The sequence below is a fragment of the Cinclus cinclus genome, chromosome 8 (genome assembly GCF_963662255.1).
Source record: "Cinclus cinclus chromosome 8, bCinCin1.1, whole genome shotgun sequence".
NCBI classification, from domain to species: domain Eukaryota; kingdom Metazoa; phylum Chordata; class Aves; order Passeriformes; family Cinclidae; genus Cinclus; species Cinclus cinclus.
In genome coordinates this window covers 21,553,216-21,567,907 of record NC_085053.1, presented here as the reverse complement: position 1 = coordinate 21,567,907, position 14,692 = coordinate 21,553,216, and the positions used below count along the sequence as shown (strand labels likewise).

Genomic DNA, 14,692 nt, shown 5'->3' with positions numbered 1-14,692 from the left:
ATAAGCACTAAAGGGTTTGATTAGAGGTAGGATTTGACTTTGGAAAGCTCAGCTCCCACCTGGAGACTCCAGAAATGGTACTGCATCCAAACACTGAGTGCATGACTAAAAGCAATTTTTCATCTCAGAAATTCAGAATAAAGCTGCTCATGAATGAAGGGGCAGTGAGCTTTTATTCTCATGTAAGAATTTGGTGTGCTCAGAGTAAAAGGATTTTCTCCTACTCATTATTGTCAAATGCAGGCTCCTGTATAATAAATGTCCCTTTGCTGAATTGAAATGGAAATCACTGTCTTGTGATCCAGCCATTAATATGCTGATTTAAGCATGAGGCATGCTGGAATTCACATACCACTCACCTAGGAGAAGGAAAACAGAGTAAACAGATAAGGCTTTCTTATATCTTCCTAAGCATGCTGTGCTTCAGTAAGAGGTGATTGGTGTGATAATTTTCTGAGACATAGGCATTTATGTAGCTTTTTATTATTTAATAGGTCAACAAGGTGTGAACTGTATAGCCCAGCTGAACTAATGTTCAAAACCCTGGGGTTTTCTACAGCCAGGAAATGTGTTTTAAGGCGCCCTAAGAAGACCAGTAAAAACTGGCATGTATGAGTAGTGGATTAACATTTAATTTACTGTTAAAAGTATGTGGGTTTGTAAATAAGCACCTGCAAGCACCCAACAATTATAGGCCTACTTGTGGGACTGTTTAATAAACATAATCATAAATGATCATGCAAAAAGCTTACCAGGAGGAGCTAAGCTGTTGGCAACTGCTGCTTTGAGAAGGAACCTTCTCTTCCATTTGAGCAGAATCTGGACTGCTCTGAGTAGCTTTTCCATTGCTGCTCTTGTCTTGGATCTTACCTAGCACAAATTAAAATAGCCAGAGAGCTCTTTTTACTTCCTGTAACTTCCAGTAGCTTGCAACAGCTCCCAAAGATTCCCAAATTAGTAAGTTAGTCAGAGTACAGTGTGTGCTTCAGTTTTGCCCCTGCCCTACTCTTTCAGTGAAATAGGGAATGCAGAAAAATGTTTTCCAATGCCAGGAAATTCCAGCTGCTGCTTTAGAACAATTTTCTTGCTGCTCTCGAGCTCTACAAGTATGGTTTCTTTGTTTGTTTTTATTACTGTACATAGGAATTTTTAGCACTTTGCCCCTTGTTGCTAGAAGGTGTTCTGGCATTGCTGATCATACCAGTGCTCTTCAGAAAGATCCATCTCGAACAACCTGCAGAGTAGTATCAGGGAGGTCTTTGGGGTTTGTTGTGTACAAAGCACTACTGTTCCCATTGTAGAGGTGAGATCTGTCTGGGCTTGCCCACTCTGAAAAAGCCTTTAGAAGGCTGGAAACAGCAATCAGGTCAAGTGGAAGTGTTTTTATTACTGGAATGAAGTTAACTTTCAGCTGCTGAATTTATGTTGCTACCTACAATAGTGAAGCCTGTGACGTACGTACAGAGTCAAACTGATGAAATGCTTTCAAAGTTACTGCTTAAAGGAAGCTGCTTGCCTTGTAGTACAATTTTAGTGGTCTTTATTTGGAGATCTGTATCTGCTAGAGTGAATAAATAAATCCATACTGAGAAATACAGAATAATACATATTGATGAGCAGGGGGAATATTTTACCTGGGAAAGGTGGATTTTTCTTTTTCCTAATTTACAACTTTGACAATTTATATAACCACCCTTGTTTCCTACAAGATAGACCAGTACACTGTGTAGTATGGCTAATTAACATACGGAAAAATACAACATTTTCAGCTTTAAGATCAGCAGTGCCATTTAGATGTGTTTTAATTAAAGGCACAAGGAGATGATGGAAGAATTAGAATCTTTTAAAGACTGACATAGCCATGTTGTTTTGTGTAATCCTTTTGAAATAACATTGGTACATAATCGCTGTTTGATAACCAGAGTCCAGAAAGAAATCCCGAATTATGCAAGCTGTTTCAAGCAAACCAACCATCCCCCCTCACAAACCACGAATCTGACAGTTTCCAATCTTTTCAATTAAAAATTCTTCCTCTTTCTAGAATATTTACAAATTGAATGTGAGGTGTAGTAAAATACTGCTTTTCCCCTGCTTTCTGTAGTTTTTTTTCAATGGCAATGCACTTTAAACCATTTTGAATTTCCTCAGTTTGCTCAGATTGTTCCTGTCTCTGTCCACTGTGCAAGCAGAATAGCATGGACAAACCCACATGGGCTTATTTGATTTGTGTGCATTCACAGATGGATCCAAAATTGCGTCCTTCATTTGCTGATATTGTCAAAACACTGGAGGAAATGTTAAACCGCCTGAGAAATGAGGACTCAGAGAGAGACAGAAAGTTCTTGAACCTTGACAACAGTGAAAGAAAACCAAAAGGTCAGTGTCTGTATTGTACAAACATTGCTATGTGTTCACAGCAAGAGGAGAAAAAGCTTCACATTTTGAAAGCTGGTATTTTGGCTATATATGGTTTTATTTACTGTTTATGAATGATTTTACACAAACCCTGAAAATTATTCTGGAGCAATGCTCTATACTTTGTGTTGCAGAATGTCCTTTGGTGAAAAAAGCAGCTAACTGTTTCTTAAAGTGCTTAATAATATTCTGTCGCCAAGATCTTAAGAGGAAATTTAGAGTTCATTTGGGAATGGGTTTGTAAATTGCTAATGGTATATGAAAATCCATCAACTTTTGATTTCCTGCTGCCATACTTCATACATAATGCGTAATTTCTTTAGTGTATGTTACATGTAACATTTAGGGGCTTCTTAAATTCCTTCAGGAGGAAGAGCACAGAAGATGCAAGAGTATTATAGAGTACCTAGAAATACTCTCAAAGATGAGAAAAGATGAGTCCCAGGTCTGCTTGGGAATGTTGGCCTTGAAAGGTTTTTTCTAAAGCTGTCTGGTGCCACCTGGTGTGGGGAGCAAACTCTTGTATCCTGGGCTGTATTGTCACGTGGGTGATTTATGTTAGTATACTCCTGGCATTAGAAACTTAAGAGTACATTAAAAATAATTTCTTATATTATGTGGATATACAAATATGTAGCATATGGACATACCTATCGATCTGTTATATAGTTGTAGATTGAAATAATTTTTCTCTACGGCAAACCATGTAGAGTTAATGCATGTGGTAGTTCTCCCACACCTGGAAAGCATCTAAAAGAGGTGTGAGTTAAAAAGGAAACATGCTTGTTTGTCTGTTTAGGGTTTTTTATTTGGGTTGGGCTTTTTGTTTTGGTGTTTGTTTTTATTTTCCCCCTGTTATTCTCCCTTTGGAGTACACGTACAAAACAAGTACTTTTCAAAGAAGTGTTACATGCTGTTCTTTGACTTGCATAGTCTTTCCTACTGGAATGGCTGTAGTCTAAACTGTGGCAGTATTTAAAAGGAAAAGTGAAAATCCATCTGTGGTTATTTGGGAAATAGTAAGGAGACACCACTTCTTTTTACCCATTTGTTATTGCTGTAACACAGCTCTTCAGAGGCATCTTGAGAGCCTGAGGCAGATGCATGTTCCAAACACTTGGGGAGTTAACATCTACCAGTTTCTCATCCTAATCTAGTGATACAGCTTTTATTTATAAATGTGTGTGTGCAATGGAGGCAAATACACAGGCATATGTACAACTTTTAAACTCCTATCATTAGGATCAGACTTTCATGTCTCTCCGGTTTTGTACTGGATAATGAACTGAAAGAAGGCTGGGATGGAATGATTTAAAATCTGCATGGTACAAGGAGAGACATTTTTTTGTCTTAGACGTTTCCCATCAGAGTGAAAAAGTCTCCATTTCTTTGGCAACTGTGTTTTGCACCAGTTCTCTTTTGTGGGCAATAGCACCAACAGACCTTGGGCAACCTCTGCTGGAAGCCAACACAATAAATCTAGAAACATGCAAATTGTTCTTCTCCAATACCACCCCGTGCCATCTCTGCTATGGCAGTTCACTGGCAGCCAGAAGGTTTGCAGGGGCTCTAAAATACACTGAGAAGAGAATGGTGTACTTGTGTTTGTGCAGGAACTTAAAAGGAAGGAGCCTATGTGCTTATGGAACATAGTTTGGAATATCAGCAATGCAGCTTTTTTCTTTACAGTTGTCATGAAGGCTCTGTGAGTGAGCAGGTGCACAGCTATACAGAGCTTCTTCAAGCTAAGAGTATTTCTCTTTTTCTACTCAGGATCAATTGACAAAGGACCAGGAGTAAAACGTTTGAGTTCCTTGGATGATAAGATCCCACCCAAGTCACCCCGTCCACGCCGGAACATCTGGCTGTCACGCAGCCAGTCGGATATATTCGCCCGCAAACCTTCCAGGAAGATAAACGTGCAGGACCCCTACTATACACCAAGCAAAGGGTTAGGCCGGAAAGTTAATCCCTTCAGTGCCCGGGAGGATCTCAAGGGGGGAAAGATCAAATTCTTTGACATGCCAAGCAAGTCTGTGATTTCCCTCGTGTTTGACTTGCATTCTCCAGAGGCAGGTGGAGGCCTAAAAGCCAGCCAGTCCCAGTTCCGGCAGGCATATAGCACAGACTGGCAAGAACTTTCCCTTCTTCCTGGGAGGAGATGCAGATCACTTCCACTCTCTCCTGAATTACCACACAAGGAATATGGCCTGTTTTGGGGACTGTCTTCAACTGTTGGCAGGTGTGACCCAGCACAGTTAGGTGCAGAGGTTCGGCAAAAACTCTTGAGTAGCACTAAATATGGTGTGTCAGAGATTCCCCCCTTTCACGCCAAGCTTCATAGACCAGAGTTTCTTCTTGTACCAGGACAAGAAGAGGATATGGACTGTTCAGATGGGCCAGCAGCCCAGGAGGAAAATGGGTTTTGCCCTGTTGAGAACACGTGTGGAAATCCAGCATGTGATCAGCCATTAGTGCTGGCCCAGTCTGGGCCACTATCTTACAAAAAGCTCCCACTTGAGAATTCCGTGAACTCTGAGGGACATGGCTCCCCACAAGTGTTTGCAGGTTGTCTCCCTTCTGAAGAGATGGAGGTAGAAGATGATCTACTGAAAATTACTCTGTTAGAGTCTACAAAGCCTCTGTTCAGTGTTAGTCCTCCCACTGAGCTGAAGAGAGAAGCATGGCCCTTCAGGGAGCAGGATGGGGACAGTCCTGCCCTGTTGTCTCAGACCTCCTCCAACATCTCAGCAAGTGGCAGCACAAAGTCAACTTGCGACATATGAAGAGAGGGCTCAAACTGAATGTGTCCTTGATGGAACAGTTGTTCCCAGTTGATTAAATTCTGGTTTTCTGCAGTGCTGGGCTTCACATTTGAAAGACTCAACAGATGGTGGAAGCTGACTGTCAGACAGATAGCTGCAGACGGTGTCTGAAGAGACTGATTATTTTATAAAACTTTATTTCAAATTGTGCTTATTCCCTTTCCTGACTTGCATTAGGAGGGGGAACTACTCCAGCCAGAGTGGCCATGTAGGTCCCACAGTCCTTCCAAGAGGCAGCAGCCAGAGCTGGCGCAATGTAAACAGTTTGACCTGGATTTCCAGCATGGGGCATTTTAAGGTCTTAAGCTCCATGTAGAGTAGAAAGAATGACACTTAGATTTTTCCCTCTTCCTCTAACTGAACAGCTGCTCTAAGCCACTGCAGATTTTTCATTAACATTCTGCATCAGTGCATGTGAGTTGGAGCCTCTGTTTCAGAAACGGGCACAGAAGTCTTTGAGCTATGCTGAGCAGATAGGAACGCTCTCTGGTCCCAAAGCTGCTTTGAATGCTGTTGTAGCATTAAACAAGCTCTTCTTTCAAAAGCAGCAAAAAAAAAAAAACCCTCATGCTGGTCACAGTCTGCAGCCTGAGTCACATGACAAGTACTTTGCAATTAACAAGAAGAATCTGTTCCCTGGTGTTTCATTTTCCCTTGGGCTTTAGTAATGATGTTTAATACATTTGTGTAGGGAAGCTCGCTTCCTTGTACAGTGCTCTATGTACCTTAGCCCAAATGTGGAGGAAGATTTGCCCAGGGCACAGAGAAGCATATTCCAGGCATTGCCATTTCTGGGCTTCTAAGAAACTGCTCCTGAAAGTACCAACTGTACTGAGCTTTTGGCAGGGGGTGGGCTCTTATGTTCTGAAGAGCACATCACAACATGTCATGATGTGTTTCTGCAGAATAGTTAAATATGGTATCTACATCACAACTGACTATTACCACTAAGGTAGAAGGGTCCCATTCACCTCCCTCTCTGATACAACATCCCAGCTCACTGATTTCACTGCAGTAATGATGGCTCCTCACTAGCCTGCTGACAGAGGACAGGGGAAGTTGCCAGCAGTGTTGTAGCTCCACAAGTGCTCTTGGAGAGAACAACTCCCAGGAGGAGGCCTTTGAATTGTCAAACTGAAGAAAATTAGCTTGTCCCAAAGTGAATTTTTGTTTCATCTACAGAAAGAAGCTGCTGTCTTTATTGGTTTCTCCTTTCACTGATCTTTTTATTTATTTATTTAATTTTTTTACTTCCCTCCACCAGTGGGTACCTGTGAAAGAAGCAGCAACATGAGCTTTCATGCTGCTTGCTGGAACCAGAATCAGCAATCCCTGCTCTGGGATGCAATGTATGGGAAAGCATGTTCTATGACATTTGTGAAACATCCTGCCCGTTTTCACTATCATCATCCCCCAAAAATATGGGATTTTTAAAGTTTTATTTTATGGGGTTTTTTTTAACCTATATTATCATTCCTAAGTAAGGTAAACTTTGCACACCTGGTGAGCAGATGGTGATGCAGCAGAGTCCAGAATTACATCCAGGTAGCTTGTTATACTCTTCCTGCTCTCTTGTAAGGCTGGATACTGTAAGCTAGTCTCTGATGAAAGCCAGATTTCTACTCTTTTTCCTGTCGCAGAGAAAGGATGGAGAAAGCCTTAGTTCTTTGTTGGCCGGGATGTATATCTTTCCTGAGGTGTAGGTAGCTATTCTTTTGGGTTACAGCTATGACTTCCTCTAGTGAAGTGTGTGTTAACCTGAGCAGCAGTTCTCCCTTTGCAGTGGCTGCCATGAATGAAATGAGAAATCCAGTGTTGCTGAGTTATTTACTACAGTCCATGCCAGATTAGGCAGCTGTTGGCAGTACAAAGGAGAAAATGCCTGTGCTCACTAAGATCACACCTTTTGGACCACACCTGTCTGTGTGTCTGCAGAGTAGCTTGTATGGCTGCCACTTCGTGTGTGTAACTTCCTTTGAGAACTGAGAAACACCAGAACTCAGTTACCTGTCTGGTGCCTGCTTGCTTCTTTTGTGTTTTTTTAAGTCTTTGCTACAACTGTATCTTCTGGGAAGGGAAACCATCAGCACCAGCTTCTGTTGTCACAAGATACATTTAGGTGTGTGACTTCAGACAAACAAGCAATAACTAGTAATTTACTTTTGGATCACCAGACTGAGGAAAGCTGTCCAGCAGCCTGACCAGAGAGCACACGCACATTCTGGCTGCCCTGGGGGCTCCTGTGAGCAAGTCCTGGCTGTCAGTGCTGACACCTCATCAAGAAGCCTGTTGCCCTCTCTGACACTGCAAAGCTTGAGCAGTCAGGCTTGGGGTACCCCTGGGGCTCCCACTGCAGTGACCTCACTGTTCTCTTACACCACTGTCTTTATGTTTCCCTGCCCTGGACAGCTCTTGCAAAGCAGCACAGCTAGAATTTTATTTTCTTAACTGTCTGCTCTTAGCACAACCAACTGACATGCATTGGGCACAACTATCAACTTTTCTGGCTCTTGGTACTGAGATGGAGATACCAGAAAGAGAAATGCCAAGGACTAGCAGCTCAGGCTTTTCTTGGATTGATCTGCATGGGAAGAGGCACACATATGAAACTGGAATAAAAGGTCATTTTAAAAATTGCAAAGTGGTTGCTGAAACCCAGTGTTTCCAAGGATGCAGTTGGGAGTCACTACATCTCCTCCCTTTGGCTGCATAAAGCTGAATCTAGGCTGCACCTAGTAACTCCTAGGTTTTGTGCCTACTGAGGTTGCTTTTCTACAGAGGGCCATTTTTTGACAGCTACTGATAAACATGAATTTGAACATGTGGTCAGCAAACTCCTTGTTGTATAGTGATGTGACAAAGTTTTATTGTGATTGGATTTTACCGTGATTTTGACTTTACAGGAGCAGTTCTTGTTCTTTTAAAGTACTTTTAACACATTGCTACACATCTCCCTGAAGAGATCAAAGATGTTTTTAGTTCACTTTAAATCTATGTTGAGTTCATCTAAATGTCTGTTATAAGCTATTTTTATTGTGGTTGCAGGTTGATAAAATGCAGCCAAGAGAATGCATGTGAATTGCTGCTCCTCAAAAGAAGCACAGCCAAGGGGCTGTAGCAGACTTGTACTTGGAGAGGCATTGATGTATTATGTGTAACAGAACATTGGTATTTTTTGCCAGTACAACTAAAGACACTTGAATAATTCCTGTTTGCACTTAATGCTATTGTTTATATTGCATGTCACTACATTTCTATGCAAAACAAATGACCTTTTTCTTTGGGAGGAGGGGCAGCCAGATATTTGATTAAGTATAAAGATCTTTGCGAGATGATCTATTTTCGTATTTATGAAGGAGTTTTACATCTTAATATTTTGCAGTCTGTAAATAGCTGAACTTGTAATTAAAGGCTTAGGAAGACGTTTGTAGCCTGTGTATAATAGTAAGTTAACACTGCCAGAAAAAAAAAATCTTTGCGAAACAACTTTTCTAATATTGCAGATATTTATGAATATGTAAAGAAAGCACGTCTTGTTTTTATGTTGATTGACCTTCTGACTTTTTTGAACTATAGAAATGGTGTATGTTTTATTGGAACTGCAATAAGAAGTAACCAAAGATGAATCCACTTAAATATTTTCATAATTTTTTTCTTGGTCAGGTTTTGTAAACTTTCCCAACTTGCTTTCAAAATAAAAATGAAATCAAGGCCTGAGTCTTGTGATTAAGAGGAAAACTGCTTTAAGTTAAAAAAGCTGGCTTGAATGCTTACTTAAAATATGAATACTATTAATACCTGGCTTGAGATGGTACTTGCTGTTGCTCGGTGCTGAGTTATACCCAAGGAAAACCATCATCCTCAGTAAGTGTTATTTCTCTCTTGCATCTCACTGAAGAGTTCCACTATCAAATCCATGAGACTCAATGATTTTTTTTCTGCTCTGTGTTACAGTGCCCTGAAGAGTTGGCCATATCTTGTGATCTACCAGATAAGACGGCTTTTGATAGCGGCCTGCAGGGCTCTTTGCCATGGTGGCTGCTCTGTTCTAGCCCTAAATAGCCTCAGTAGCACAGGAAGCTGTGTGCAGTTTCTCAGGATCATGTATCTGGCTTTCAGCCCCACTGCCCCTCCCCTTTGAACAAGTCTGAAGACCTGCTATGGCTTGGTTCTGCATGCAGTTGGCCAGCACCAGAATCAGCTGGCCCATTTGGGAGGAACTTTCTCCTTCCATTTTTTCCTGTAGGGGCAAAGATCTCATCTGTGCACGCTCTAACCAAACGTGCATTTCTCCCTGCCTTCTCATCCCAGCATGCCACTAAGGAACATGGGCAACTCCAACTGAGAGCAATTTAATAAGTCAGATGTTAAAACAGAAACGAGAATATGAAACCTGTTCCGTTTTTGGTGAGTTCTTGATGAAAAAAAGAACTCCAAAACTTGGAGGAGAAAAAAAGCACAATTTAGTGAGGAGTTCTGTAGCTCTATGCACTGTCCCAGGCCAACTTTATCTTCTCACTGTGAGCTTTGGAAGATTTAGAAAACAAGCTCTTGACTATTTGCAATGGCACCGACTTCCCACTGAGGTACAGTTTATTATGGCAGTCTGGCAACCAGGGCCCTGCACCAGCATCTGTGTTTTTCCCTTGCTTGAGCATCCAGACATAAGCCATGATATAACCAGTCATGAATGCATCAAAGCCAGCCCGGTGTGTGCCCCCCTGTGAAGGAGGGCCATGGGTTTCCTTCTCCTTTCCTGCAGCACCCACTGCTTCAGTCTCAGGGGTGGCTGGGTGACTGGCTGAGCCCAACCCAGCAGGAACCTTTGACTTCTTCTTTACTTGGTCACTGCCAGAGGCATTTCCCTTGGCAGAAGAGCTCTGGGTAGCTGCTCCCTGGTCAGTTCTTTCAGTGCTCCCCAGATTCTCTTCCCACTGTGTGCTGGTGTCTGAGCTGACCACTGTTTCCATGTCCATGGAGGTTTCCTCCAGTGGTCTGCCCTCCCCATTGGGTGCAACCTCTGTCACCTCTGTAGCAGCTGCAGGCTCATAGCAGCTTTGTTTCCGTGGTGGTCCCTCCTCCCCGTTCTGAGCTTGCTCCATGTTTTCCCCTGAGCTTTCCTGTTGGAATGCTGTTGCAAGCACTTTCATGTTCTTCCGATGCTTCCATTTGTGCTTCCGTTTCTTTCGCTTCTCCCAAAGCTTGTCATCCTCATCAATGATGAGGTCAATGTTATGAGACTGTGGACACTTCACTCCTTTTGGACACCAGCCATATGCCTAGGGAGAGAGACAGAGAGGTCTGTAGCCTCCACCCTACTAGTTAGAGCAGCACTCACCATAACATGGAGCGGAGCTAGTTAATCCCTTCTACTGAGGGCCTGTGAGGCTGGAGCAGGATCAGCATCCAGTTACAGTCCCCCAGCACTGGAAAGGTGCTGACACACTGCACTGGGTGCAGCAGACAGCATATGAGGAGAGGCCAAGGAAGGTGAGTTTGTTCTATCAGGAAAAGACACTGCTAATAGGAGAGGGATATCTAGTTGGTGTCTGCAGGTACCTACAGCAGAGGTTGTGGACAAGATGGAGCTAAACTCTTGTGAGAGCACAGGGAAAGGGGATCTGGTAGTGGTCAGGGGAAATTATGACTAGAGATGTAGGAAAACATTTTTCAGCTAGTGCTCAAGCACTGGAACAGTGGAGCTGGAGTTGTTTTTTAATCTCTCTCCTTATACAATTTCAAAATTTACCAAACAAGGCTCTGAGCAACATGGGGATGGTTGTTGGATGAGAAACTTCCAGAGATTTCCCCAACCTATGTTCTGTGACAGAATGTGCAACATGTGGAAGAGCTCCTTTTCTCCATGAAGCACCTGAAGCCAGTTATGATCTGGTCAGATGGGCTCTTTGCTGCTGTAGCTGCACCAGGACGAGCTGTTGAGGATCACTCTGTGCTACAGTGCCAGAAGCTGCAGACAGGTAATAATTTTTGTATCAAATGAAGATAAAGGGAAGTGTAGAGGTGGAACTTCTTTTTTGTAGGACAAGCCAAATTAATGCAGAACTTGCAGCCCCCTCCCAAGTCAGCAAGGGATACTGTAACATACTGTCCCACTGTTTAGGGCCATAGACTCTCTGTTGGAATCTTCCTAATGGAGCCTGTAGGATTCCCCACCTCCAAGCAGAGCACACTACTGCCCTGTCTGTCATGAAGACACCTGAAGCTTGAAAATGTTCCTTGTACTACAAAGCAGGTGAGGGGAAGTTACCAGCTGCTTTCCTACAACTTCTAGCTCAGGCCAGATGTGCCCCTTTCTATAAAGCCAGGAAGGGAGCTGGGATTTGCCTTACTCACCGAAAATTTCTCACAGACAGGCACCCTATTGCTCCCTGCAGCACTGTGCCTTTCTTCTTCCAGAGAGCAGTAGCGGTAGTCAATGTAGCGGGACATGTCTGCGGAGTAATTGCAGAACTCCACCGTGAGGTGCTGCCCGCTGGAGTCCCTCAGCTTGCAGTTCTCCCGCTTGCTGGAACAAGAGGAGCACACAGTTACTGTGGGATGGGACCAGGGCACAGAGCAAACACTGCTTTCCACCAACTTGCAACTCTAGAAGTTTCCTGCTCTTGAGCTCCAGCCCCAGATGCCAGAATGGAATCCAATCTCAGTAGAGTAGCTTTAGTAAGTAGTTGTTTCCATGCTGATTCAAAGGTTGTATTTTCTTATGCTGACACAGAGTTGGGGAAAGCAGCATCTCTGGTGAAGTTACAGGAGAAGAGGAGGCATAGTTTGTTTTTTTAACTATAAAGGGTACTAAGATATGTGTTTGTCTCCATAATGTTAATGGACAAGAAAAAGATGCCCCAAAATGAGGCACTGTGCAGACCATCCAGCAATCACCACCCAGGCAGGTTGAACCTGGGCAATGCAGGCAACAAGGAAAGGGTTTTTCATTTAATGAAAAAAAAAAATTCTGATCCCTGTTTTATCCCAAGAGCTGGTTAAAAGGCCCAAAACCTTTGGAAAGCTCTACCTAATGAGAACTTGAGTTAAAACATTTCAGACATCATCTTAAAAAGTTGTGGGTATTTTTATCTTGTCAAAACAAAGCACTTTCATGTTTTGAGGATGGTCATTTTGAATGTTTTCACACCTGTCAAAGTGGCATTTCCTGAGATAAAACAGTCACTAAAAATACCATTTCTCCTAAAAACAGAGCATGACTGACTTGAGCTTTATGGAGATCCCAGGGGCTTTATCACTGCCAGGGGCTTATTTAGATTGTGTGAGGCCAGCTGAATGTGGGGCCAGACTGCAAAGCACAGATGCATGTCCTGAACAAGAGCACAACCCTTGCTTGGAAGGAAGTGATTGGAGTCAGAGTGGCCCACAGCATCTCACATGCAGGACACGTGACAGAACTGGTCAGTGTCAAGGAATGCAGGGAGTACCCATCCTTTAACTGCAGTGTCCCTTACAACACATAACTATAATTATAATTACCAGATCTGGCAGGACAGCCCTGGTTTCTTTTCTGTGTGAGTTCCTGCCATGACCCTGTGGCACTGCTGGACCAGAGCCAGGCAGTGACCCAATTAGATCTCAGATCAGGCTACTGTGGTTAGTTTTCTACTGGCACCAGTTCTGAAGTTCTTTTTCAGCTGCTGCCCACCAAACAGGTAGGGTCTATTAAAAAACAAATCCATTCTAGAAACAGAAAAAGCACAGGGAAGAGTCACCTGAAAAGCACCTTCAGTCAGTGGGACAGAGAAAGGACACAGCCCCCTTGCCTGGAAAAACACACACTGATTTCCCTTTGCCTTTCCTCCTGTAAGCTCCGAGTACCAGTGTGTTCCTCACCACTTCTTGTAGGCATACTCCAAGTAGGACGCTACAAAGCGAGTCTCAAACTCCGAGGCGTACTTGGTGTCGTATATTCCTGCTGGGAACATCTCGGAGAGGTCGGCGGTGAAGGTGCCGAGGCTCTCTGGGAGGTGAGCATAGAAACACTGGTAAAGGAAAACCAGGTCGATCAGGCCGTTATGGAGAATGAGCGGCTTCTTTGCCCGGATGAGCTCCAAGAAAAGCGTCCGAACACTGAGGCTCTGGCTCTCGTTGCCCTACATGAGGAAGGACCACGAAGAAGGAGCAGTGAGCCTCGTCACCCTGACTGGCTGTCACCCTGGATAGCCCTTAGAGCCTGCAGTGCCCACAGCTATGACTTACTCTGAACAGAGACACAAACATCTGGGAAAGCAACTGCAACAAGTGGGTTTAAAGCAGCAGGGAGGTGAAAGGGATAATGCTGCACACACGGCCCCAGTGTGCACCCACTTTCATGCAGGAGCAAGGGAAGCCAGCTCCCAGAAACTCTGGAGCAGAGCAGGCTGAGGTGTCTGAAAGGGAGTGGGTATGTACCTTGTCGTTGCCCTTGTGGTAAGGGATCCCCTGGGAATACTGCTTGTTGAAGTCGAAGCCGTGCTGCACTAGGAACTGCACTGACTGGGGCTCAACCACATAATCCTCGGTGCAGAGCAGTGTGAGGTTGTAGATCTGGCACAAGTACGTGTTCTCGGACTGCACAAGGAGAGCGCGCAAAGAACCCAGGGACATCTGTCAGAGAAAGCTGCCGGGACAATTCCACGGGGGAATTCCATCTCCCAACGCGTCCCCGTTCCCCGAGACGGACCAAGAGAAAACGGCCCCACCACGGTTCGTGCACGCACCTTCTCTGAGAGCTGCTTGAAACAGGCGACGCCGAGGGAGAGGACAGAGCGTGTCCTGGCGGCGCTGCAGACGGCCTTGTACCGCTCCTCGATGCACCTGGCGGCGGGAGAACAGACCATGACGGCTCCGGCCTGCCCGTACACCGTGGAGAGGGCACCGCGCAGCCGGTACCGAGAGACGCACCCTTCCCCGCCCCACCGGGCACTCACGGGCTCAGCAGCGATTTCCTGGCGCCGAGGCCGCTCAGCTCCTGTGGGGCGACAGACACCGTCAGTGGCCCCTCGGGACTGGTCGCACCCCGCCCCGCCGCTGCCCCCACCCCGTCTCACCGTGTCCACGGCCACGAAGGTGGCGGAGCGCAACGCCAGCACTATGGACGGCCACAGCTCCGCCAGGTTGTCGCTCTGCACGTCCACCACCGGCACCCGCGCCGGGGCAGCCATGGTCGCGCCGCGCGGGGCCTCCGCCCCCGCGCCTGACCACCGCCTGCCCACCGCGGGCACCGCACGCTTTGCCCACTCCGCGCTCAGCGCCGCCTGCCCACGTGGCCGGCCCGGCTTCTGCCGGCCCCGATGGGGTTTTTTACAGTTCTCGAAATCCGTTTTCAACTGAAATTTTGAGTTGCATTAACAGGCGCTTAGCGATGACAGCTCCTTTGGGTCCTTCCCAAGCGGTCGCTCGGACCGGCGGGAGAAGGGGCGGGCTCCTTTTGCTCCCGCCTTGCTGAT

The 14,692-nt window shown here is 45.0% G+C and overlaps 2 protein-coding genes across 3 annotated transcripts in view; one reads left to right on the top strand and one right to left on the bottom strand.

Annotated features, from left to right (window-relative positions):
* Window positions 1-14,692, top strand: part of TESK2 (testis associated actin remodelling kinase 2) — a 129,330-nt gene that overhangs the window by 109,700 nt on the left and 4,938 nt on the right. Inside the window, exons 11-12 of one of the 2 annotated variants that reach the window (XM_062497746.1) lie at window positions 2,241-2,376; window positions 4,189-8,955. In XM_062497746.1, coding sequence (XP_062353730.1) covers window positions 2,241-2,376; window positions 4,189-5,201 — 1,149 coding nt within the window. In that variant the 3' untranslated portion in view covers window positions 5,202-8,955. Of the gene's footprint in view, window positions 1-2,240; window positions 2,377-4,188; window positions 8,956-14,692 lie in introns of those variants that run through there. The other variant, XM_062497745.1, reaches the window with a different exon arrangement.
* On the bottom strand, window positions 9,606-14,407 carry TOE1 (target of EGR1, exonuclease). The gene is made up of 7 exons (XM_062497410.1): window positions 14,294-14,407; window positions 14,174-14,214; window positions 13,964-14,060; window positions 13,656-13,814; window positions 13,098-13,357; window positions 11,595-11,766; window positions 9,606-10,519 (listed from the first exon to the last, which is right to left on the bottom strand). Exons 1-7 carry the CDS (start codon window positions 14,405-14,407, stop codon window positions 9,725-9,727), a joined length of 1,638 nt encoding a protein of 545 aa, XP_062353394.1. The 3' UTR covers window positions 9,606-9,724.